The sequence below is a fragment of the Pezoporus occidentalis genome, unplaced genomic scaffold (genome assembly GCF_034315485.1).
Source record: "Pezoporus occidentalis ecotype Australia unplaced genomic scaffold, CSIRO_AGI_Poc_V1 ctg3, whole genome shotgun sequence".
In the NCBI taxonomy this organism is placed as follows: domain Eukaryota; kingdom Metazoa; phylum Chordata; class Aves; order Psittaciformes; family Psittacidae; genus Pezoporus; species Pezoporus occidentalis.
Window position 1 is genome coordinate 18,904,533 of NW_026914940.1, and position 25,595 is coordinate 18,930,127.

Here is a 25,595-nt window from a genome sequence, read left to right on the forward strand (position 1 = left end):
TTAGCCTCCATTAGTCTGAGCATCACTGCTACTGTTTGGGTTACAAATATATAGAACTTGGCAGCTATTTTTTCCCAAACATACAATGTTTTTGAAGTGTGAAAGCATTGGGTTTTTTTTCCATACTTTCCTCTTACAGTTTTCCTCTGCATTTTTTTTTTTGCTGCAACATTTTCCTTGTAGCTAGCCCCACTCCCCTGGCTATTTTCATATCTGTGATGAAACTGAGAAGATGTTAGTGAGCCAAATACCTTCCAAGGCTATGGTTTTTTATCTTTCACATAGTTTTGTTTTCCTTTTCAGGCTTCATACAGGAGTGTAGGGCTCATGGCTCTTGGACCAGGATGTTTGGAAGTGACATTGTGAGGTTGTGGGTTTTCCAGGGTGGGGTAGGTGGTATTTAATGTATTTCTATACGGACCAATAGGGGACAAATGTCACAACTGCTGGGAAACCTGAAGGTAAACCTAGTGTCACCTTGCTTCTGTGGTCAGTCAGCTGTGAGACACAAATCAAAAGGAATGAGTTTGTTTATTTCTGCCTGCTCCTAAAATAAGACAGCATCCTAACCTGCAGGACTTGAGTTGGGATAGGTAAAAACTGACAAAGGTCAAAGGGGACTGGCTTTCTGCTGTGAAAATAAAATGAAATTTTATGGACGAGTCTCAGAATCAGGGACCAGCTTCGACCATAATCATGCTTTGAACTTTTGAGAGTTTTTTGAAGTTACTCAAAACAGAAAGACACCTCAGAAATTGAGAATTGTTCCATATTGTAAGCACACTCTATAAAGAGTCCAATTCATTTTGTAACCAGTTGGCTGATTTATTTTTTTAATTGCAGTGAAGGCATATTTGGATATATTACCAGCATGGGTGGTAACAAACCCACATGCACTTAATTAGAAAGCCATTAAAAGTACTTTTCAGGCTTTTCATACTATAGGTTACTTATAACCTAACATATAGGTGTCGTGGTTTAAACCCAGTCAGGTAACTCGTTCCCTCACTCCCCCCTTCTTGCCCTCCTCGTACTCCCGGAGGGATGGAGAGGAGTATAGAAAAGAATGCAACTCCCACGGGTTGAGATAAGAACAGTTTAGTAACTAAGGTATAACACAAATCGCTACTGCTACCACCAATGGTAATAATGATAAAGGAAATAACAAGGGAAGAGAATACAACACCTCAACACCAGCCGACCGATAACTTGCCCCCCTCAGCCCGATCAAGCACCGACCGATACCTCCTCCAACCCCGCAGTCTCCCAGCCCTTCCAGCTAACTCCCAGTTACCTCCTGGGCATGACGTGCTGTGGTATGGAATACCTCTTTGGCTAGCTTGGGTCAGGTGTCCTGTCTCTGCTTCCTCCCTTCTTCCCCTCCTCCCTGGCAGAGCATGAGGCTCACAAAGTCCTTGGCCAAACCAAAACATCGCTATCAGCTCTGTTCCCAGGCCGAAAGTCAAAAAACACTTCACTGCATCAGCTACCAAGAAGGAGAAACATGACTGCTACTGCTGAACCCAGGACAATAGGTTACCAGTAGTTTAACGTACCTCGTATCCTATTTACAAATTTATTTTTCTTTTTAAACAGAGTAAATGCTTGTGGTTTTATCTTGAGTTTTGTCCATTTGAATTTTTTAACTCGGGTGCAGTTGCTGACCGTATCTTAAGCTTCAGGACTAATGTTGACATATATTTCTCTTTAATACTTCACATTTCAAATAAGTGGTCCATTTGTCATAAGTATTTATAAGAGGATATGAAGGAGATGGGTATAGTTCTGGTACTCAAGTGATTATTTTTTTTTTTTTTTAAGAAGCTACCACAAAAAAAAAAAAGTGATGGAATGCATCAGTTTTTGAAAAACAAACCTGGTTTCTTGCAGTCAGAATGGATTTGTGCAGGAGGTTCTTAGTGTCTGTCTTCCAGCGCTGTGCTGTCACACAGAGCGGTACTAACCAGATCCTGTAACTAATGTGAGCAAGCTTTGCATCAGGTTTGGTTTGGTGGCACACGTTTCAGTTTAAAACTCCAGGTTCAAATGGGAATGAATAGTAATTATTTCTTTAAAACATCAAGAAATATGAAGGCTTCCTGGTGACCTAAGAATTTTTTTTAATATACTCTTGCTTTGCTGCATTAAATAGACTAACAGGAATTTCAAAGATAATTACGTTCCCATACCTTACTGGAAATTTCTGATGTGTTATCTGATATATTGATACCCTGGTGGGCTCAGTTTATACGGAACCATGTGACATAGTTACTGAGATCATATAAAGATCATTGCCTAAAAATTTCATAAAGATGTTGGCAGTTAGTAATGTTTAAATGGCATCTGAATACACTTATTTTATTGACAGTTCCCAATAAAAAAGGAAGAAGTAATCTGAGAGGTTTCTAAGGTTTGTCTTTCATATATTGGGAAGGAAGTAATTTAAAAAACCCACCTTATTTTGATACTAAAATACTTGGATCTGAATCAAGGTTTCATTTCCCTGCCCATGGCAAGGGGTTTGGAACTAGATGATCTTAAGGTCCTTTCCAACCCTAACTATTCTACGATGCTGTGATTTATTACACATTAATGCTTCTAACTAATCACTGAAGTCAGTTTGACAATAAATGTGACATAACTTTATGTCAACAGATTGTTATTAATTGTAAATATGCATAAAGCATATTTAGATGGAAAATACTAGTACTACATTTTTGGATAATGAGTTTAGTTTTCTTAATTTAACACATTAAAGTCAATATGTACAGGATTTGGATTCAAGTTCCTATTTTAGTATTCTTCTCATTGTTACTGATTCGTAGTATTCTCATGTTTTGTTACTGTCTTTTTATCAGAACTGATTACATTAAAATTCTGTGGGTTTTGTTTTCCTGGGTTTTATGTATAGGCAGCTTGTCTGTCATTCAGATTCTTGGGGGCATCAGTGGAGTGCCCAGATTATTGATGTCTTCAACGTAATTACTTAGGGGGCTTTCATATTTCTAAATGTTTGCGAATGCCTTTTTTTCTTTCTTTTTTTTTTCCATGCTGTTCATTTTCAGTGTTCAGTAACAACTACAGATACAGTTGTATGTGCTGATAACCCTTTTTTGAAAATAAAAAACAACCAGTGAAAAATCCCTACTGTAATTTTGAAAGATGAAATAGCAGTAAGCTATTTTTAGCTTAAAAGAAGAGGTCTTGAAATGTGTTACTCTTTTCCTTATGTTGATGGAAATAATAGGAAACAAGACAATCCAAAATGTGTTTCTGTGGAATTGGTTACAAGCAAAATCACTTTACAGCAAAGATGGTGTTTATTTTGTAAATGTAGAGCTGTTACTGAAGACACGAAATCAGAGCAGCAAACACTCCTTAGCATGCCAGTCTATATGCAAAGTGAAGAAATTAGTTGGAGAATAGCTTTTTAAAACTTAAAAGATGTTTTACTTTTTAAAATAGTTTAATTGGAAGATAGTTTGTCACTAATAGATTATTTGAAAGTTTTTGTTTTAAAGTACTTCTTTCTTTTGAATGTTGAGAGGAATAGTTACTGTGTGGATTTTTTTCTTTCTTTCAAATTGAGACAAAGCAACTAGGTATGTAAATCTGTGCAGTGAAATTAGTACATAAAAGGCAACACACATTACTTTTAAGAGTCCAAGAGTTTATTTTTCAAACAAAAACACTTTGCTGTCCTTCTACATATTCTGATAGTCAGGTTTCTAACCTTATTATGTTTTAAGGAAGTAACAAACTTAGTCTTTGTGCATTTGGTGTTAACCATGGGAACAGTTTGAGAAACATTTTATTTGTGACCACTGCAACGCACCAGCATTGAGATGCTTACTTAGGTGTATATGTACTAGGTCAACTCTGACCATGGTCTTTAACCTTGGTATGAAAGGAATATTAAGTTTTCTTCAAGTATTTAATGTTTTTGTTACCCAGACATATCACACGTACATTGTAGTGCTGGACAAACAGCTGTTTCCACCACATGTATGAAAATCTGCGTAACATGGCAAATGTTCAGTATTACAAAACTTTGAGGGATTCAGAGTTGTGATTTTAAATTTTGCTTAGTGATGTATTTCACATTTTAGATTCACTGCTTATGTTCAAAGGACCTTATTTATGAAAGTAGCTTTTCTTCCTGAAATGGCTGGAAGATTTTATTAAAAATTTGCTTTAAATATTAAAAGATGTTGAATAAAGGAGAGGAGACTGAGAGCTGTTCAGTGCTAGAAATGTGCACCAATACAACTTTTATCTGTCACATCATGTACCAGGGCTACCCCCTGTCAGCAAATGTATTCACTTTAGCTGACTTTTACTTTGGTGGAGTGCAGAGTAGTAGGACATTTGGAGGAATAACATTTTTGTCTCTAACTCTTGACCAAGTGGGTTTCACTGTTCATCTTTGCAAGTATATTTCCATTTAATGAACATTAATGGGGATTTACTCTTAAAGGTAGCTAGTTTCTGTCTATATCTGAAACATCTTTCTGGAGAAGGGGTTTAGGCTGCAGTTGGTTATGAAATAGATGTCTTTCCGTGGATGTTTCTGTTTGCATAGCATTTACTTACAAATTGTGATAGGAGAAAGTGGGGGAGATGGACTGAAATAAACCTTTCTTGAAAAGAAAACAACATTTAAATAGATGAAAAATCATGCAAAGTCCACCATCTAAAATGCCTGAAGTTTGTCAAAACTCTTTGTTACTATCAGTTTTTTGTTCCTTAACTTTATAGTACATTTAATTGTTCTGGTATACGAACGATACTTGAGTTCTTTATTTTTTTCATTGTATAGTAACTTTTCCTCTAGTTTTTCTCTTAAGTTTTGTCATAAAATGAGCGTGGGACCTTAAATGTTTAATATTAATTAAAATAACTTCAGTTTTATTCTTTCTGTTCTATAAAAGAGTATCTGAAGAATTTTTACAAATTTTATCTTGGAAATTAGCTTATTCATTATGTTTAATTTTAGGAAATGGTGCTCTTGCAGAACATTCTGAAAATGTGCATATTTCAGGAGTGTCAACGGGTAAGTCATTTTTTGTAATGTTTAAATTTCATGCATGACTTAAATAGTAAATATTGAAAGCCACCTGGTATCTTATGAAGAGATATTTGGCTATAAAAATTATTACTGCCTTTTGCAGCATGTAATAAGGAATGAAGCAACTGGAACATGGAAAAATTGTCATAAGATAAAATTGATACCTGCATGCTCATGAACAGATTATGCCTTTCTAAGTGGACTGCTTAATTATTTTTCCATACAAACACTGAACTAAGAGAAAAGTTGGTTTAAGTTGAATTGATATTTTCTTTCCATAGTAAAGTTTTCATGAAATGAAATTGCTACTATCAAATAATATAAATCCAGGAGTTATGTGTTTCACCTGATTAGATTGAAGCAGTAACTGAAATTACAGTTGACTGCACAGTTTCCTTAATACAAGAAAAAAAGAGTTTCAGAACTCGTGAATCTGAGAAACTGATGAGATGCTGAGGGTATATGGGGTATAAAAGCACCATACATTGCTCATAGATTGCTGCGTTCCCTTCCAGTAAATCAGTCTTGGGCTTCTTCTGGGTAGGAGCCGTGGCTGGGACTGTGTTACTGATGTGACTGTATGTCTGTTAAGGCATTAGGTGATACCAGTCTATAGCCTTTGTTCTTCAGATGTTAAGCAGTGTCAGCTAAGCTGCTGGTTGTGTTTTCTGATACAGATACTCAGAATGTGTGCAACTGGGAAGATAAACACTCTTCTTCAGTGGGTAGAAGAATACAAGCCAGATCCTTTTCATAGGGAAGCTTCCAGTAATCCCTGGAAATCACACAGATTTTCACAATTTTCTCCTAAAATAAGAGTCAAAATGTGAACTCATCCTTTTTAACAACAGCTTGCACATGTTGCTGTAGTTATTGCTTCAAATACTACATTGCTATTTGTGCACATGGTTAAATTTTTTGGATAAATGCGTGGACAGTGCGTGGTCTCTGTTACCCGACACTTTCTTTTTCCCTTTCACCATTTGCCACACGGACTGTCAGAAGTCTAATTATAGAAGACCTTTGCTACCCATTCTTATGCTGCATCATGGAGAAAGTTGTTCCTGTGCAACAGTAGTAATGCACCAAGTATATCATACAGTATTTTCATGGCACATTGTAATTAATAAATGACAGCACAGGTACTTGCCACTGTTGGAACAGTTGTTGCTGGAATTGCATTGTACGAGATACATGGCCTAAAATCTAGCTATGCAGCTTTCAGGATATGTTTTAACAATCCTTCACCTCATTGTTTAGTTCAACAGTCGTGTCACAGGTTGCAACACAGGCAGAAAAGCATCTGTTGGGTAAGAAGCGAATGGAATTTTTGACTCTGCTTTCAGTACTTTGGCCAGCATGCTTGAACAGGCAGTGCCAAGAAGAGAACATAATGTCCTTTCCGCACAGGATAACAGCAGCTGGTAGACAGACCTTTTAACTACTGAGAAGAAACATCCAGTGAGGACTTCATTTAAAAATATATGTTAAATAAATAAAGCTATCTAGAAAAGTATTTTGGTGGTCCTTTGTTGTATTATAACATTCCAGCTGGGGAAAATAAATGTCTTGCTCTTAAAGTTTCTGTCTTAATATAAGGTTAAAATTCTTAACTGGAGAATTTTGAGATAATGGGGATGGGGGTGGCCTGTTAATGAAAACCTGGAGAAAGCGAGAAAGCGTGTAGACAGATCTGGTGGCATTTTCCTTACAGTCTTTGTATGTACATCTTACATGCTAGATTTATGGCTCAAGTATAAAAGATGTGAATGGATTTAGATCATTTTTTGAGTTCTTTCAAAACCATCTGGGTTTCCCAAACATTTTTTATTGAACTTGCAGATTATATAGTTCATCAAGCATACCTGGACAGCTTTATATTTATCAGAACAATTTTAAGCAGAGTTATAAAATAGAACCAAAAATATCTGGCCTTTAATCTTTCTAAATCCAACTTTAACTTGGTTTTGAAAACAAGCAAGTGATTTTCTTGGACGGTGCTGTTGAGAAGGGATTTGAAATGAAAATATTGTCTTGATGGTAGATTTCCGATCATGCTGCCACTGTAAGGCTACATGACCTACCTTACTAAATTGTGTTTTAATAGCACAGACCTCCTCGGTCTTTGGTATTTATGCTTCTGCTGTATATTGTATCTGCCAAGTTACAGGTGCACCTCTAATATATATAAGCATGTTTTTTCTACCCATAGTAGTAATGGAATGTTGTCTCTTGTGTATAAGTTATCACTAGAGAACAAGCATGAAATATTTTCAGGTCTATCCTTGAGTTATGTTGCACCATAATTGTCACAACTGCCAAACTGATCTCCCCTTTTTTCCCCTCCTTTTCCCCCTGCACCCCTTCTTAAAGAACTTCTGCATTGGTGAAAACAATTGTTCCTAACAAAAAAAAATACGGTGATTCCTTTTCACCAAGTGTGTCTCTGTATTGCAGAGAAAAGGGCATTTTAAATGAAAGCTTTTCAGCTTGACCTGGAGGCAAAGATTCCTATGCCTTCTTCTCCTGTAGTTCTCCAAATAAGACTTTTAGTGGCTCCTGAGAGTTACAAATGCAATAATTATCCTCCCTATTCATGGTTTAGACTTTATCGCAACATTATTCTCTTTTTACTCTAAGCTGTTTTAAACACCTTCAGATGATTTATCCAGCTGCATTCATGTCCTTACCATGTCCAATATAATGCACACCTTATCATCTTGTGATTCACATTGAAAGCTAATTCTTTTATCTTTTCAACTAATCTCATGGCATTACTGTGAAGATAAATCCCTAATCTCCTTCTCCCTGCTTTTCTGAAGTGACTTTTTTCCTTGACATGTTGTTCACTGTTACTACAGGTACTTTACTTCTCTAGATATTGCTATACAGAATTTTTGCATAGGTTTCTTAATGATTTTCTTGTAACTTGCAAGTTGAATTTGGTAGTGTGAAGTTTTCACTGGCTGTCTCCTGTTTACCAGCCAACATCCTGTAGGTAGTTTACAGTCATGTTCCATAACGTGGGGTGGTGAACTAATTTCAGGAAGAAGGGAATAAGGAAAACTATTGTATGTGGTTTTAAAAAGTCTACAGGAAAATCCAGGCATAGCTTATCCTCTCAGCATTTTTTTTTAACTATTATTTTTTACTTTAGCCTGTGAAACACTAAATAAGAAAAATGTAGAGTGCCTTTAAAACTGTTCTACTTCAAAAGGTTATCCTTGATTTTAAAAATCTTGCTGAGAAATTATTCTCTCTGAAAATGATAGCACTTCTGAAGTGCAGCATCTACGCAGTTGATCTTGACCTTTATACACTTTTTAAGCAAGTGGGAGATTTCTGTTGTCTCCCGAGATACAAATAAGGGATTTCTGTGCATGAATGTATGCTAAGTATTCAAGTACATAATCTAGCTAACCTGAAGGAAGGTTCCCTTGTAATTCCCTTCTCAAGTCTGTTCCCTTTTATTTTTTGAACCCCCACTTTTTCATATGCACACTTTTATTTCAGTTTCGGTTGTTCCTGGCTTTTTCCTCCCTACAGTTATTGTACACTCTACCCTGTATTTTAGGCGTCGTGATCATTCTTGCTTCCTCATGCTCTTGCTAGCATCTCCCTTCCCACATTGGATCGTGCTGTAAATGGTCATACTATGCCCTCAGCTGCTTTTGTGGAAACAGAGAAAAAGCCATCTTAATTAAAGTAATATAGAAAATATAGTGATATCGCTGGTATTGCAAAGTCAAAAAATCCGAATTTGAATAAAACTGAAAGTTTTCATGGTGCTCTGAAAGTGCTACCTTGGTTTTACTGGTTTTCGATGTGGAATTTCCTCCATTCAAACTCATGCAATGAGTAAAAGTTACTGTTCATAGTACTGCAGGGTTTGGATCAAGTAGATTGTAGTTGTCAGGGTCCACTGACAACTGTGCCAGCATTGGATGTTGCAAAGCTAATTACATAGTAATTTAAAGTTGCCATAGCGGTGTTTGGAGGTTCCTATTCAGCTGATGGATGCTGTACATTTATAGCATGCTTAAGTTTTTGGAGGTGAACTTTGTAAAATTGAGTGAACATACATTGAATGGGTTATTTTTATCTTCTGGTGTAAGATTTTTCTTAGGCAGCTTTTGAAAATTCCTTGTTCTCTGTAACAAGGTCTCATATGTCAGTTTGTAAATATCTAAAATCAGGTGAATATAGTAGTAGTGTAGTTTCAGCCGAAGGCAACTTATTTTAACCTGAGCACTATTTCAGTAATAACAAAGTAGTGTGTGGAATTGCTTGATAGACAACCTTGGTACAAAATGTTGCATGCATTCTTCTAGGTTTTTTGCAAGATTTTGTTTGAACCTCTTGAAACTGATATTTTTACTTTCAACATTTAATTGTGAATAACCAGATTTTCTTCTCAGTACTTCCATTTCCTTGTACTTTACATACTGTAAAGTATATCCAGATCATTCATGCAGGAGCAGTCTTCCAAAATGTTAGTGTTAGAGCACCACCTATAGGGTTTGCTCAAAATTAAAATAATAAAGTTTCCAGAGAATAATTGATCAAATATTCAAATAAATAATATCTTTCTGTATTTCGAGACTGTTTTGTTCCTAGATGCTAGGACAGGTCTTATGTTCTATAGCTAAAGTATGTTAATACTTAACTGTGCAGCCGTGAATGAAGCTTTGATAAGAAACATGAAAAATTTATAAAGCAATGTGTTTTTTCAGCTGTACCTGAAAACAGTAAATCTACTGGTTTATTTTTGTTTCTAGATTTCTGTATGTAAGGCAATACAGAAAATTCAGATGTATGTGAGCATTTCAGTCTTACTGTAGTTTTAAACCTATTATTAGAAATGTATTTGTTATGCCATATAGAGATCTTTTAAGTGCTAATAATAATTCAGGAACATAACTTTGTGTTGTTTAAGAGCTAGATAATTTCAGGTCCTCATAATCTTGAAAAAGATATCTGAAAAGCTTGATTGTGGATAAAAATAAAAAGTAACCTATCACTATTATAAATGCAGTTCCTTCTTAATTGTGTTTGGTCATTTCATCATTTCTGATTTTATTTTAATCAAATACATATAAAGAACTTGCAAAGCTTTTGATCATCACACAATAACGAAAATATTTCCTCATTTGTAATAGTTTTTGTGTTTAAACTGTAGTGTGTAACTGATTATGCTACGGTAAACTTTGAGAGCTCACAGTAGCAGTGAGGAAGTTGTAATTATTTTTAATGTGCAGTTATTTTTAATGTGAGTTCTGACCTTTGAAACTTCATCATAATTCCAAACTCTGTAGTGAGAGTATTCTGGCCTTCCTATTTATGTGAAGGTTGAGAATATGCAATATGACAGGTGTTGGATATGAGGATGTTAAGGGTGGGGAATAGTTTTGTGGTTTTGTTTGGCTGGCAAGTACATTACTTGAAATAAAATCAGCAGAGCTGAGAACCCTCCACTAAAAGGAACAAGCAACTGAGTTAAGGCCAATGCAGAAAGTTACGTCTATAATAAAGTAAGAATACAAATGGCTGAGTCACTTCAGTTGCATAGAATTAGCCCTATAAGCTTTCTAGCCCATTATCAGAAATGTAGTTACGCAAGTCCCTTTTAAGAATAATCTCTTGTGAACCTAACTTTTAATATCTGTATATGAAAGTGTGCTGCAGTTAGTGCTCTTTGCATTCCAAGCATTTGGAATTGTATGTATGAAGATCGTTTGCATGCTAAGGGCTGAAAGGGGGTATTTAAATGATGGCCAAGCACTGGGTCTTCCTAAGACAGAAAATTTCAGCTATTTGATTATTTTATATAATTTCTTTTTCACCTTCTAATGCATTTGTTCAGCATAAGGTATAAATGCATGACTAAATTGAACTGCATCTTTGTGAAGGCTTAAAACAGGAAATAGAAAAATCTTTTCATTTTTATAATAAAGTTAAAGGCTGTATTGAATAATCTTTTTTCATCTGTACTATTAATTGACATTAGTATAATGCACGTGCAACACTGGAAAACATCTTTTGAAGTACATTCCATTATGAATTCCTTTAGACATTGTTTTTATTGCTGTGTCATTTAACTCAGTGTGCTATTTTCCCTGATTAGTGCTGGTTTACTTTTTTCTGGCCTACTAGCTTTTTAAAGACAAAATTACTCAAATCGCTTTCAATATATGTGTTGGGCTTTTATTTGTTTTTTTTGTTTGTTTGTTTGTTTTCAGCTTGTGGAGATATTCCAGAACAAATTAGATCACCAAGCGGGACAATCACAAGTCCAGGATGGCCCTCTGAGTATCCTGCCCGAATCAACTGTAGCTGGTACATCCATGCAAACCCGGGGGAGATCATTACTATAAGGTAATGGTGCTCCTGTATTAACCACACGGGTTAATGAAGTACTGACTAGACATTTTTAACTGCTAATTTTGTATGTACCGGCTCTATTTTCCCTCCTGTAAATGCAGGATTTCTGGTATGTGTGTTTTCTGCCTTTCTTTTAACAGATTTGCTCTCACGCAGCCATGTAACATTTGTTTTCAACTGGAGAACTGGCAACTTGAAAAACTGTCTATGTGCTCATTTGTTTTTAATGTCTCTGAAATCTAAGAATTCTGCTTGAAAAATGTCCAGGGAAATTCTGTAACACTTCTGCCTCAAAGTCTCATGATGTGATTAAAAATGACGGTGTCCAAACAGTAAATTAGTAGATATGATTGCAGTTTTGGAAATGCTGAATTTTGAGGCAGGGAGCTCCTCTGTTTCACGTATCTTGTAACTTTTCTAAAGAAGTAGTGTAAAAAAGTTGTGTGTAGGTTCAAATTCTCATCAGTTCATTCCCTATTACTGCCACAAGGGAAATCAAGGCTCGTTTTAGCATCAAGATACAAATTAGTACCACTTCAAAGGCTGATCATGAAACTGCATTAGCTGCAGATTTACTTCAGTTTCCAGTACAGACTTGCTGACCTAAGAAGCAGCTCTTCATTATGAAGTATTTGCTTTGACATCAGTTACACATTTAAAGTACAGCTTTTAAATTTAAACAGTTTCTGCTAAATATTAAATTGGCATAAATGCAATGTAAAGTAGACAGAACTGAATGCTTTCTCAACTTTTTCGTACTTTTTAATAAAACTTTGAGGATTTTTTTTCCTTTCAAGCTCTTTTCTTCCACTCATGCGTTTCATATTTTGTTTCTGGTTTACTGCTCTGTTGTCTGTACAGACCTGGTTTGCCCAGACGCTCTCCCCTTTTCATTTCATTACCATGACAGCGTGTCTTGATATAGTTGTAGCCATACCATGACATTCCATGACATATCTGTTGAGTAAGCAAGTAGTGCTACTGCAAGAAAATCTTACCTGAAATCATAGTTCTGAACAATTTAGCTGTATTTATGATGTCAAGTCATATTGGCTAAACGTAGCATTAACTTAAACCACTTAGTAGTATATGAAAGTCATATTCAATTGAGACTTAAAAACAATTTCATGAATGGATTTTTTTTTTTTTAATTTTTAGATGAAGGTTTAATTTTTTTGTAGCAAAACTGAACTTCAAGTACTGCAGGCAGTAGTCTGATAGAATGGATTTTTGCTGTCCTCATAATGTAAAAGTGTCACACCACAAGGTTAAATTGTATTCTTACATGGATAGAGAAACCATGCTTTATTTCAGAACAAAAAAGAACTTGGAGCTAATTTCCATTTTTATGTGTAGTAATTCATCAGTTATGTATTATGCAGTTGAGTAGCAATTTTGGCCTTTTTTGTTTGTTCCTTTCAGCTTTCAAGATTTTGATGTTCAGGGATCACGACGATGCAGCTCAGATTGGTTAACAATTGGAAGCTACAAGAATATCGAAGGCTATAGAGCGTGTGGCTCCTCCATTCCTTCACCATACATCTCTTCACAGGATCATGTTTGGATCAGGTTTCATTCAGATGATAGCATCTCCCGAAAAGGCTTCAGATTGGCCTACTTTGCTGGTATGTTTCAAATGATACCTAGTACAGTTTTATGGCTCCATTTAGTTGTGTCCTGTTTCAAGAACTACTTCCTTGTAGCAGAGTCCAGTATATGTATTTTTTGTAGTCAATTCAAGGCTTAGTGAAATCAGGGAAAAGTTCACTATTAATAGTAGGCCACTGGAAGTTTCTTTAATATAGTTTAAGATTCAAAATGTTTTCATCAGACAAAAATTAGCTTAGGATACTTGGGTAGACTTCTGAGTACCATAAATATGGCAAGAGAGGGAAAAAATGGCAGGAAATTTTTTACATGTAGTATAGAAATTGCATAATCTTCTCCCATCACCAGAAGCTGTACTGTCTTCAAATAAACTAAAACATTAAACCCCCCCAACATTATTAATATGATAGGTTACTCTGGCCAAAACAGACGTGGTTCTGTACGTGAAAATTTGTCTTGGGTAATTCAAGTATTGCTATATAAGCTAGTTGTCAGTAGTAGGTTGGGACTGTTTTCTAGGTTATTATTTCTTCAGTAGCTGTTGCCAAGAGAGAGGAGGAAGCCAGTCATGGGTAAAGACTAGTTCCAAACTTTTTCTGGCCTTATGAGGTGTTACGGTTTTATGTAATAGCATGATTATGGTGTTCTACCTACCCTAAATGCTGGATTAGATTCTTCTTTGTTTTCATAGTGGTTTCATGTCCTATTACTCCCTCCAAGTGCGTGCCTGTATCCACCCTCTGGCCTGCTCCAAATCTCTGTATACCAACTTTTGACTCCTCTTTTCCATAAAACAGTTCATACTCTTCCACCCATCAGAACTATTCCACCAAGATTCAGTAAAACTAGCCCTGATTTCCTCTAGCCTAAGCCGTATTTGTGCCTGTTGAGTATTCTGCACTCTTTCTATGTGGTGGCTTCCTCCACACTGTCAGCCTTTCACAAACCTGAAGTTTCCAGGGCTTGTCCTTCCTGCTCTATCACCTATTTCCAAGCCTACAAAAAGGTTCCCTATACCGGCTCCTTGCAGCTTAGCAAGTCTTGAGAGAAGTAATGCATGCTTTACTTTACCTTTGTTGATGGCTCAGCTTTCAGGACTGTTCTACCTGGGTTTTGCTTACTGTCTCGCCAAAAAAGATGACAGGATGGGAGGGAAAACCACTGTCTCCTCTACTACTGTTCCTGGTAACTGCCATCGTGCACACTGCTCTCCTGTGTGAAGCATCATCTTTTCCCCTGTTTATCTCTCTTTCCTTCCACAGAGGGAAGGCAGCGATCCTGCCTGAGGGGCTTTGGGAAGGAAGGACATTTTGAATATGGATGTGGAATGGGTAGGGGAGGCAAGCCACAGGCTCAGTAGAGTTTTTCTGAAAATCCTTTCTTTGCTTTTCCTTCAATCTTGAAACAGTTTCATTGGGTAACCCCTTCTGGAAGAAGCTGTAAAGTTTCCAACATTAAGCAATTTTTTTCAGTTACTTGATTTCTTTTTAGTGTTACATAGTGGTACTCAGTGCTTAAGACTTAAATCCTGTGGTTTTAAATGTCTTGTTTTAAGAAAAAAAAAAGAAAAACAGGCTTGTTTTTTGGAGAAGGGATGTTCATTTTTTAAAAAACAAACCTTACCAAAACTTTGGTTTGAGCCTGGTCTCTGTACTTTACATGATACTTAGGAAGTGTTTCATGACTGAGGTGGAAATGTAGTGTTTCAGTGATCAGAGTAGTCTTCTAATGTTGTAAGCTGACCTGCGTGTAGCAAAAGAGTTGAAAACTCTGCTTTAATCATGTCGGCTTGTGAGTGTCAAAGGAGACTCCTGAAATACTAATATTTTTGCTACACATTCAACTGTGCTCATTAGCATCACTCAGTAGCGCTCGCTTGAATGCCTCAATGGACTATTTAATTCATTGCTGTTAAGGCTACTCTCAAAGGTGACGTGGTCTGAGAAAAAGGGGAAAAATAGTAATACTTAGATGGCTGCAAGTTAGGCCGACTTGTGCTGGAATGATAAAAGTAATTAACTTATATGTGCAAAAGGGACCATCATGGAGCCCTATGTTTAGACTCTGATATGGAAGATAGACCATGTGAATTCTTTAAATTCTTGTCTAATATCTTCAAACAAAAAGAAGCATTACAGTTTAGGAACATTGGTTGACTAGAAGGTAAATTTTGTATCACTTGCCTTTCTTCCCTTTTAGTCCCATCACTTTTAAATTATCAGCTTATTTAATTGTGATTACTGGAATGGGTTGGAGTTCACTGATAGTGATGTGGAGTAGAAAATAATAACAGTACAGAGATCTGTGTTCACTGTAAGGGTGTAGAAGGATTGTGTTAATCCTATGGCTACAACTGCACTTGGATTCTGCTAATTATCTCGTACTATCCTGAAGTCTTGTGGTACGGCTTTCAAATACAGTCTTATTTGTGTACAGGATCAAGTAAGCAGCTCTTTTCTGGGATGATTAAAAGCCTGCAGAAGGAGTATCTTATGTTGAAATTACAGGGGGTTTTGTTACTACGATACTGCCATTAATATTTACAGCTCCATATTATGGCTTTCTGCTCAACTTTTTCCAGGTTCTGCAGGGTAAGAAGCATTGAACTAGAGTATCATCAGTACTTGAGCAAGTTCAATGACTTCTCTCATGCTATTCTACTGTATTGCCCTTTGCCTATGGAGCATAGCCATACAGTTTAGGCAGAACAAGTCTTAAGAGTTCAGTTTTAAAAGTTTCAAATTCAAGGCCGAGGTTCTAAGTATTTTCCGTACTAATATTATGAATGATATGTATGTGTGTATAATATATATAAATAGCACAAATACAGATACTTACGTAACAGAACAGGAAGATCATATCGTTTATACTAAAGTGATACTTTAATCACTTAAATAACTTTGCTCTCCTTTCACTCTTGTCAGAAAATCTGTTGACTTAAAAGCTCTTCAGCAGTGCTTCTGACTGCTGTCGCTCCTGTTTTTCCTGCATTCATTTTTAAAAACCTTAGCATTTGTGAATTTTTTTAAATGCTGATGTTGCACCTTTAGAAAAGTATTTCAAGTTAGAGTATTTCTTTTTAATGCTTTATAAGATACTGAAATAGCAAAAAGGAGAACTGAGGTTCAATATCACTTGGCCTATCACAGCAGATCAGCTGCAGCAAGGGAAATTCTTTATCATTTCATGTGGTTAAGCACTGGAACTTTGAAAGTACTTGATTGGACAAGGCTCTGAAGAACTGCAGTTATCCTTGCTTTGAGCAGATGCTTTGATTAGGTGACCTCCAGAGATCCATCCCAATCTGAATTGTTCTCTTGCAAAACAAAATAGAACCTGCTTCTCCTGTAGGGCAATCTGCATTGCAGAATTTTTTGAGTTTTTTTTTGAGGATTGACCTTGGCAGTTTGGTTTGTAGCAAATTTTGCAGTCTACCATGTTTTTTAGGAATTGCAGTGATTTTAAATGATACAACAGTATTTGATTCAGCTAAGTTGGTGCAAGGCTCAAATACCTTGCTTCCCAGCTGTGCTTCTGTGTTTAACGTAGCTTGAACTTTAATAAATGAAGGCCTGAAAAAAATACTCTCATCTTACAAGTGTGGTAGTAGCCAGTAGACCACATTTTCTTAAATAAAGATGTTTCTTGATTATTTGTTTTCCTTAAGAATAAATTAAAAAAATTACCAAAAAACCCCACAATTCCATGTTTTCTGGACCACTACTTGGATCATTAACTTTTAAAGTGCAATTTTGTATTCAGACAAGCATGTGTTTCTGCATTTGCTGCACTCTCCTCTTATTTATTGTAGGAGAGACAGGAGCAAAGACTGGGAAGAGGTGAGGACAGAGGTTTCCTTTTGGTTGGTGGTAATGGGTAATGTTCAACTGTTAGCTTCTCTCTTGCCGTAGATTTTTCCATACAAAGTAGGAACCTACGAAAGCAGGAGCGAGACAGGTCTGACTGCTTTTACAAGAAAGAATTCAAGGAGGTAACTGGTACTGCAGGACAAAATGTTTCTCTATTTCAGATTAGAGGGAGGAAACAATATTTTGTGACTTAGTTCTAGCATGTTAGAAGTCAGATTTTTCAATTGCTATAGAGGAGCATTGTTTTCTTCCTTAGGTTGAAGTTATTTGACTGAAAGACACTAAGGATGAGGCTCATGCTGATGTGCTGTCAGACCTTCAACTTGAAAAAACTGTTTTATCTTGGAACTTACTGAAAGTTGTAATTTACAAGAGATATTAAATAGTTGTTTTGCCATTCTGAACTACCTGGTGCAGCAAATAATATGTGACAAACCATAAAGTGCTAAATCTAAAAGAGATTTTTATCTTTTTTTGTTTGTTTGTTTTTTTCTTTCAGGGAAATCTGATGAACCAAATTGTGACTGTGACCAGTTTCATTGTGCTAATGGGAAGTGTATTCCAGAAAGCTGGAAATGCAATAACATGGATGAATGTGGAGACAACTCAGATGAAGAAATCTGTGCCAAAGCTAATCCTCCAACCGCTTCTTCCTTTCAACCTTGCACTCATAACCAGTTTCAGTGTCTTTCTCGTTTCACCAAGCTTTACACTTGCCTTCCAGAGTCTTTAAAATGTGATGGTAACATTGATTGTCTTGACCTAGGAGATGAAATAGATTGTGATGTGCCAACGTGTGGGCAGTGGTTAAAATACTTTTATGGTACTTTCAGTTCTCCCAACTATCCTGACTTCTACCCACCTGGAAGCAACTGCACCTGGCTGATAGACACTGGTGATCATCGCAAAGTCATACTGCGATTCACTGATTTTAAACTTGATGGTACAGGTTATGGAGACTATGTCAAAATATATGATGGATTAGAGGAGAATCCACGGAGGCTGTTGCGTGTGCTAACAGCGTTTGACTCTCATGCTCCCCTCACAGTTGTTTCATCCTCAGGACAGATACGAGTGCATTTTTGTGCTGACAAAGTAAATGCTGCAAGAGGATTCAATGCCACCTATCAAGTAGACGGCTTCTGTTTGCCCTGGGAAATCCCATGTGGTGGCAATTGGGGTTGCTACACAGAGCAGCAACGCTGTGATGGCTACTGGCACTGTCCAAATGGAAGAGATGAAACCAACTGCACTATGTGCCAAAGAGATGAGTTTCCCTGCTCTCGGAATGGTGTGTGCTACCCTCGCTCAGATCGCTGCAACTACCAGAACCATTGCCCTAATGGTTCAGATGAAAAAAACTGCTTCTTCTGTCAGCCAGGAAATTTTCATTGTAAAAATAACCGCTGCGTGTTTGAGAGCTGGGTTTGTGATTCTCAAGATGACTGTGGTGATGGCAGTGATGAAGAGAATTGCCCAGTCATTGTGCCCACTAGAGTAATAACTGCAGCTGTCATTGGAAGTCTTATTTGTGGATTGCTGCTTGTCATTGCACTGGGATGTACTTGTAAATTGTACTCACTCAGGATGTTTGAGCGAAGGTAAGTAGAAGAGATGGCCTTAAGAACTTAAAAAGTATTTTCGTCTTTTATTGTTACACTTGAAACATTTTTATCCTATAAAGTTATTGCATGTGCTTTGTAAAGGCATTGCTCCTTCTTCTTCTTTGACAGTAAAAATAGATTAGTTAATCATAGAATATATCAAGTTGGAAGGGACCCAGGACTACCTAAAACTAAACCATATGGCTGAGTTTCATCCAGATGCTTCCTGAACTCCGACAGGCTTAGTGCTCTGACCATTTCCCTGGGGAGCCTGTTCCAGTGATTGACCCACACACTCAGTGAAGAAAAGGGGATAGAAGTATTCTGATCACTTAACTATTGGGAGTTAAACTTTCAGATTTTTTTCTTCTTTTTTTACCAAAGAGAAAGTGTGGGAAAGCTGCATTTCTGCAACCAAGTATCTCAATTGTGTCTAACAGCGTGTTTCTTTCATTGTAGACTATGCATACCAGGATTATATGTTCGTCAATTTTTATAAAATAAGCATTTCTCATGCTGCCTTTTATATTTAGCCCGTGGATTGTGTATTTAAGATTTCATTATCGGGTTGGTTTTGTTCTTGTCTCAGCTGGACAGACCCATAGGAATGGCTACGAGGACTTGTATATTCTTTGTCAATTAAATTTTCAGTTAAACTAATTAGTCTGCTCAAATTTACTATTTCAGATTATAATAGTCTGATGTAATTTTAAATGCACACACACACACACACACACAGACACATCCTAGTCTTATATTATAAAATCTCTTTTCTCTTTGAAAGATCATTTGAAACTCATTTGTCAAGGGTTGAGGCTGAACTGTTAAGAAGAGAAGCTCCTCCATCCTATGGACAGTTAATTGCCCAGGGTTTAATTCCACCAGTTGAAGATTTTCCGGTTTGTTCACCAAATCAGGTAAGATTTCAAAATAGCAGGCAGACCATTTAATTTTGAAGAGATTGAAATAAAGGTATTTTTAACATTTAGCTGCATTTCTCTATCGCATTTCCTTTTCTTCCTTTCAGGCCAATACTATTACACTAAGGATTAGCCATTGGAGAAAATAATGATACAGTACACAGTTTTCTTAGCAGGCATTTTTTGTTGTTAATGAACGCCAGTAATGTGACAATAGAATCCCTCTTGCATGAAAAGGGATACATTAGTAAAACTAGTTGTATGCATCTGTATTGATGATGTTGTATAAGTAAAGTTTGCAAGACAGAGCTTCAGAATTTCAGAAAGAATAACTCAGACTTCAAATACAAACTGGTAGTTCATATCCACTGTGCATATACAATTAGGTACTGTCATGCCTACTGTGCATAGAAAAGATGATGGCAAAGGGAATGCTGTAATTTATAAAATTAACAGGAGTAACAAAGTAAGAGCTAGTAAATATCAGTTAATAGTGTCTAGCCATCCTGATTCTCAGATGGATCATTAGCACAATTCTTAGTTGGTTAATGAATGAATTTCTATCAAAACAACTTTTTCATTTAAAAAAATCAGTTATAATGCTCTTTGGAGAAACAAGGCAAGTCCTCAGTCTTAAGAGTCCTGCTCTGGTGCTGTATTAGAGTTGGCGTTAACTTGCATTTGTGTGTTGCAGTTAATACATCAAGGTTTACTGTTAGCTAATATTGCTAAGCATGTAAGAATAATAGTTACAAGACCATAAGAAGGGGAATAGGTTTGTTGTTTTGTTGGTGGGGTTTTGGTTGGCTTTTTTTTTTCCTAATTTTGAACAGAACTGATTTGATTTCACTTACTCCTTATTCTTTCACACGTACATGTTCACAAGTGGCAGCTGTGATCTGTCACAAAGGATTTTGCAGATGAAAAGGGGAAAATAAATTACAGTTCCCTTGAGAGACTTTGAAAATACATCAGAAAGAAAATACTGTGAAGATTTTTTTATTATTTTTTAGCTAAATTACCACTAAACTATTAATAAATGTAATTCCTCTTGTAGAGCTAACTTGGAACAAACTGTTTCCTGCACATCCCTACCATGTATGCAGTAATTCAAGTTTGGTGAATGTGAAGACATTTAGAAACCATTAACATTTTCAAACAAACATTGCTTGCTCAGACCAGGTTTTCATCATGAAATGCCACAAAGGTGGCCTAAAAATCTTGGTTTTTACTACAGTGAAATCTCCTGATAGAGAAGACAGTTCTGGAAAACCCAGACATGTAGTAGTAATACATCCATGAATATTTTCCGAATCATGGGCATCTGTCAGATCTTTCACCCTGGCATTTGAGAATTGAGAATTCAAAGGTTTAGTATGTTTGTGTTACCTTACAATTTAAAAGTTTCAAGCAAAGTTTTAAGAATCAAAAATCAGGCATACATTGTTCTATAGCTTAAGGACTAGCAAATACATACTAAATTGGGAAATGTATGGTTTAGAACACATAAAGTAATTTTAATTAAACAGAAGCATTAAAGCATTTTGAACCAAATTAACTGATTATGCCAGAATGAGAAAAAATCAAACTACAAGCCCCTGCTAGAGAGGATATTTAATTTAGTCTGTATTCTAGGCAGCCCCATGGCAGTGGATAAGGAAAGGTCACCTCTGTTAAATCTTTCTGGAAGGTTTTAATTTTTAAATTCCTGAACTTTTTGAGGCATGTTTCTGTGTACTGTAAAATCCAAAGTGACTACTTTATTTTCTTGGTAAGATTATATGAAATAGATCCTGCATACCTGTTGTGCTGGGTCTGCTGTGGGTCTGTGGATGTACTTTTCTGTAAGCAGTGTTCCATACTGTCCTGGGTTCAGCAGTAGCAGTCATTTTTCTCCTTCTTAGTAGCTGGTTCAGTGCTGTGTTTTTAACTTTCAGCCTGGGAACAGCTCTGAAAGTCAAAAACACTTAGTCTTTGGCTAGCAAAGAGGTATTCCATACCACAGCACATCATGCCCAAGACATAAACTGGGGGCAGTTACCCAAAAGGGCTACCTTGCTGCTCGGGTCGGGCTGGGTATCGGTCGGTGGGTGGTGAGCGGTTGTATTCTCTTCCCTTGTTACTTCCCTTATCATTATTATTATTGGTAGCAGTAGCAGTGATTTGTTATACCTTAGTTACTGGACTGTTCTTATCTCAGCCCGTGGGAGTTACATTCTTTCAGTTCTTCTCCCCATTCCTCCAGGAGCTGGTGGGGGGGAGGAATTGAGCAAGCGGCTGTGTGGTTCTGGGTTGCCAGCTGGGCTTAAACCACGACACATATCCAGATTACAGTGCCTTGGTTTCACTTTGCCTTTATTTAGAGGCCCTTGATTTTGGCAGAAAACCACCTTTTATCTCCATTGCTCTTTTATTCTCCTTTTTCTGCCATACATATTTTTGCTTAATTTCCCTGTTCATACTGTTTTTTCCTCAAGAGAATCTAGAATTCTTTCATTCCTGCTTTGTTTGTAATATAGCCAATTGCTACGTACATCAGATCCTTAATATTAAAAATGTGATATCTTTTTAATATGTAAGTTTCTACATTTAACTTTGTGGTTTTCCACTGTAGTTATCATACTTTTGTTAGAACAATGACAACACACTGTCAACGCTTGATTGTTGCTTGTCTTTTCATATAGGCTTCAGTTCTGGAAAACCTGAGACTGGCAGTACGATCTCAGCTTGGATTTACCTCAATCAGACTTCCTATTGCTGGCAGATCAAGTAACATTTGGAATCGAATTTTTAATTTTGCAAGGTCACGTCATTCTGGATCGCTGGCATTGGTTTCAGCAGATGGAGATGATGTTGCCAGCCAAAGTACTAGTAGAGAAGCTGAAAGAAACAATACTCACAGAAGTCTGTTTTCAGTGGAATCTGATGATACAGATACAGAAAATGAAAGAAGAGACACAGCAGGAGCAGTTGGTGGTGTTGCTGCCACCTTGCCTCAGAAAGTCCCTCCTGCAACAGCAATAGAAGCAACAGTCGGAGCATGTGGGAGTTCCCCTGCTCCGAGTGGCAGTAGCGGTAACACCGATGGTGGCAGAGAAACGACAAGTGTAGAGCCCCCAAGCACAAGTCCTGCACGTCACCAGCTCACTAGCGCACTAAGTCGTATGACTCAAGGCTTACGCTGGGTACGCTTTACTTTAGGGAGATCAAGCTCAGTGAATCAGAACCAAAGTCCTTTGAGACAGCTTGATAATGGGGTAAGTGGAAGAGAAGAGGATGATGATGTTGAAATGTTAATTCCAGTATCTGATGTAGCATCAGACTTTGACATGAATGACTGTTCAAGACCTCTACTTGATCTCGGCTCAGATCAAGGACCAGGGCTTAGACAGCCTTACAGTGCAACACATCACGGTGTAAGGTCATGCGGTCGAGATGGCCCTTGTGAGAGTTGTGGCATCGTACACACTGCCCAGATACCCGACACTTGCTTAGAAGCAACAGTGAAAAATGAAACTAGTGACGATGAGGCATTATTACTCTGCTAGGTACGGATTGTTTAGGAAAGATTGTGTACAAGTTGGAGCAATATCTGTCATTGTTTTGTACTTCACAGTTAAAACTAGTTTTTAGTTTTAAAAAATCCAGGACAACATTATGTTAAAGCTATTTTAGCCTGTGTGGTTGATTAAACTTTTCTTATACTGGATGATGTTATGAAACTATTAGAATGAACATTTTAATGGCTCTGAATACACGATGTGTGTATCCAGTATAATCTGATTACTCTTTAAACTGAAGTTATCCCAGTTAGTTTCAAATTTAGTTTATCCTGGTACTGTAGTTCAAACCAGAAACACAGCTGCTCAAGACTTATTTGGCTGCCTGTTTAACCCCATATTAACAGGTGAATTTGTACAGAATTATTTTCCTTTAGGAACTGACTCTGTTGTATTGTTGCCAACATACTTGTAACAATATACTAAATACTGGTAAGGATTGTTAATGTAAAATACGTATTTTTCTTTGAGTTTATACAACACTTCGTTTAAATATTCTTGAATTTCATCATAATGTGAACTTATTTAAAGGGAGGAGAAACTTTCTTCAGCAGCATTCTTCTTCTTCCAGAAGTACAAAATGCAATGATTTGTGAAATTTAGATATAATAGATAAACGGATGGCAAAAGCTTTTATAGCACTGACTTTCCTAAACTGCAATCTAATATGGTACAGCCAAATAGTACGTAAAATCCCCAGTCATTAGTCTTTTCCATTTTAAGTAAAAAAGGGCCGAAGATATTACAATACGTGTTAGTTCTTTAAATATCTGCTATGTACAAATACACTACAGAACAAGTTCCAACTGGTAATAGATCTTTCCCTAATACTGTAGGGTATAAAGCTTGTTTGGACTCAAGGGATTTGCACTAAAATAATATTAAGGTCTCTAATGAGCTTAGTGCACAAGCACTATCACTTTAAGTACTATTATTGTCTAATCTTGCAATGGCTATATATTTCCATGGCTCTTTTCTTGGGGTGTTGCATTTTTGTTGCAATTGAATTTGCTTTACTAATTCCCTATTTATTCGTTGTATTTAAAAACTGGTTTACTTGGTTACAGACTGGTTGTTTTAAAAAAAAAAAAAAAGGAAATCCCATTAGTGTATTTTTTTATGCTATTACATGTTGGAGCAAAACAGATCAGTGGGAAAAAAGCTCCTAACTTCCAATTCTGTGATAAGCAGGTTAATATGTGGCTACTAGTGTGACAAGAATCTAGACCTTTTAAAAACAAAAATGTCAACTACTGTTTTTATTCTTTGCCAGTCTGTTTTTAGTAGGCTTAAAGATCCAGTATGAAATGTATTTGTGTGTGATTGTATGCTATTTATTAAATTTTAAATACTTTGTTGAATGTCATTTTAAAGCATGTTTAAAGTCTTGTGCATTTCTGTCGTTGTTATGCTGTCGGGCAGAACTGACTAAAATGTTTTAATATGTATCAAAATTAAATTGCATTTTTGTTATGTTTTTGAGGTACTTTTAAAGATAAATCCAAGGTCTGTCTGGCTTTTTATTTTTCTTTTATTTTTATTTTCTTTTTAAATCCTCATCTCTGAAGTACAAATCACATGCAGAAGAAACAAACAATTGAATGGATTCCAAAGTGTATATATCTTCTCCCTCTTCTCTTCATTCACAGACACTGGGATGAGAAAAATAAACAATTTTACCACCTGGTTGATTTTATTCATGAGAGTTAGCAGGTAAATTCTGAGTTCAGGACACATTATGTAGATTTGTGCTTTTGAGGAACCTTATGTGCAATACAGTTGTAAAAGATTCTATTACAATAACCCATGTGGTTTTCAAGTTTCAGAACAGATCACATCGCACTGGTACCAGATGAGGTACAGATTGGCCCATAAGTACACATACTCGAGTAAAAGTCATCAATGGCCATTTTTATTCACATTGAATAATATCTAAATCTGTGGGTAACCTTTAGTCTGATTTCAGTGGCATTGCTTATAGAGCAGGCAACTTTGCAATATGAACATGGTAACACACCCTGAAATATATGTGAACAGTATGTCCTGGTATAAAATACTGGGTTTTTAAACCTTCTTAACTGACCGTCATTAGAAAGTGATTATGGAAATGTTTGTCCCTGAGGCAGATACTTCACAGAACACTTTCAATGTTAAACACACACGTAATGACCTAAATGTCTCCCATTAGATGCCCCAAATAGCATGTACCTATGGACTCCATCCTGCAGATGTAAAAAGAACACTTTTAATTTGTTTTATGGAGAAATGCTACACATTTAACTGAGAAGTTGGATTTGATTGAGAATTTGGAAAATTGTAAATAAAATTCATATTTGTATGAGGCTAATTTGTTGCAGTGGTTTTTGGTTGTTTTTTTCTCAGTGATTTTAAGTAAGTGCTTGATTTTTCTTTTGATTAATGTATTGGTGACTGGGGTGAGGGGAAGGGATTGGCTTGTTTTTATGGAGAGTTCCATTAAAGCATATTACTTCATTTCTTTTTATTCTGGGGAGCATGAATTAGTACCTTGTTTAAGTCATTCTTGATTTAGCTTTGCTACAATGCTGGGGCATTTTGAACAAAGG

General features: G+C 36.5%; 1 protein-coding gene across 2 annotated transcripts in view; it reads left to right on the top strand.

Moving 5' to 3' along the window:
- Positions 1 to 25,357, top strand: part of LRP12 (LDL receptor related protein 12) — a 52,168-nt gene extending 26,811 nt beyond the window's left edge. Inside the window, exons 2-7 of one of the 2 annotated variants that reach the window (XM_062627194.1) lie at positions 4,997 to 5,053; positions 11,308 to 11,443; positions 12,872 to 13,074; positions 17,426 to 18,527; positions 19,315 to 19,447; positions 22,135 to 25,357. In XM_062627194.1, coding sequence (XP_062483178.1) covers positions 4,997 to 5,053; positions 11,308 to 11,443; positions 12,872 to 13,074; positions 17,426 to 18,527; positions 19,315 to 19,447; positions 22,135 to 22,998 — 2,495 coding nt within the window. In that variant the 3' untranslated portion in view covers positions 22,999 to 25,357. The remainder of the gene's footprint in view (positions 1 to 4,996; positions 5,054 to 11,307; positions 11,444 to 12,871; positions 13,075 to 17,425; positions 18,528 to 19,314; positions 19,448 to 22,134) is intronic. The other variant, XM_062627195.1, reaches the window with a different exon arrangement.
- The last annotated feature ends 238 nt before the right edge of the window (positions 25,358 to 25,595 follow it).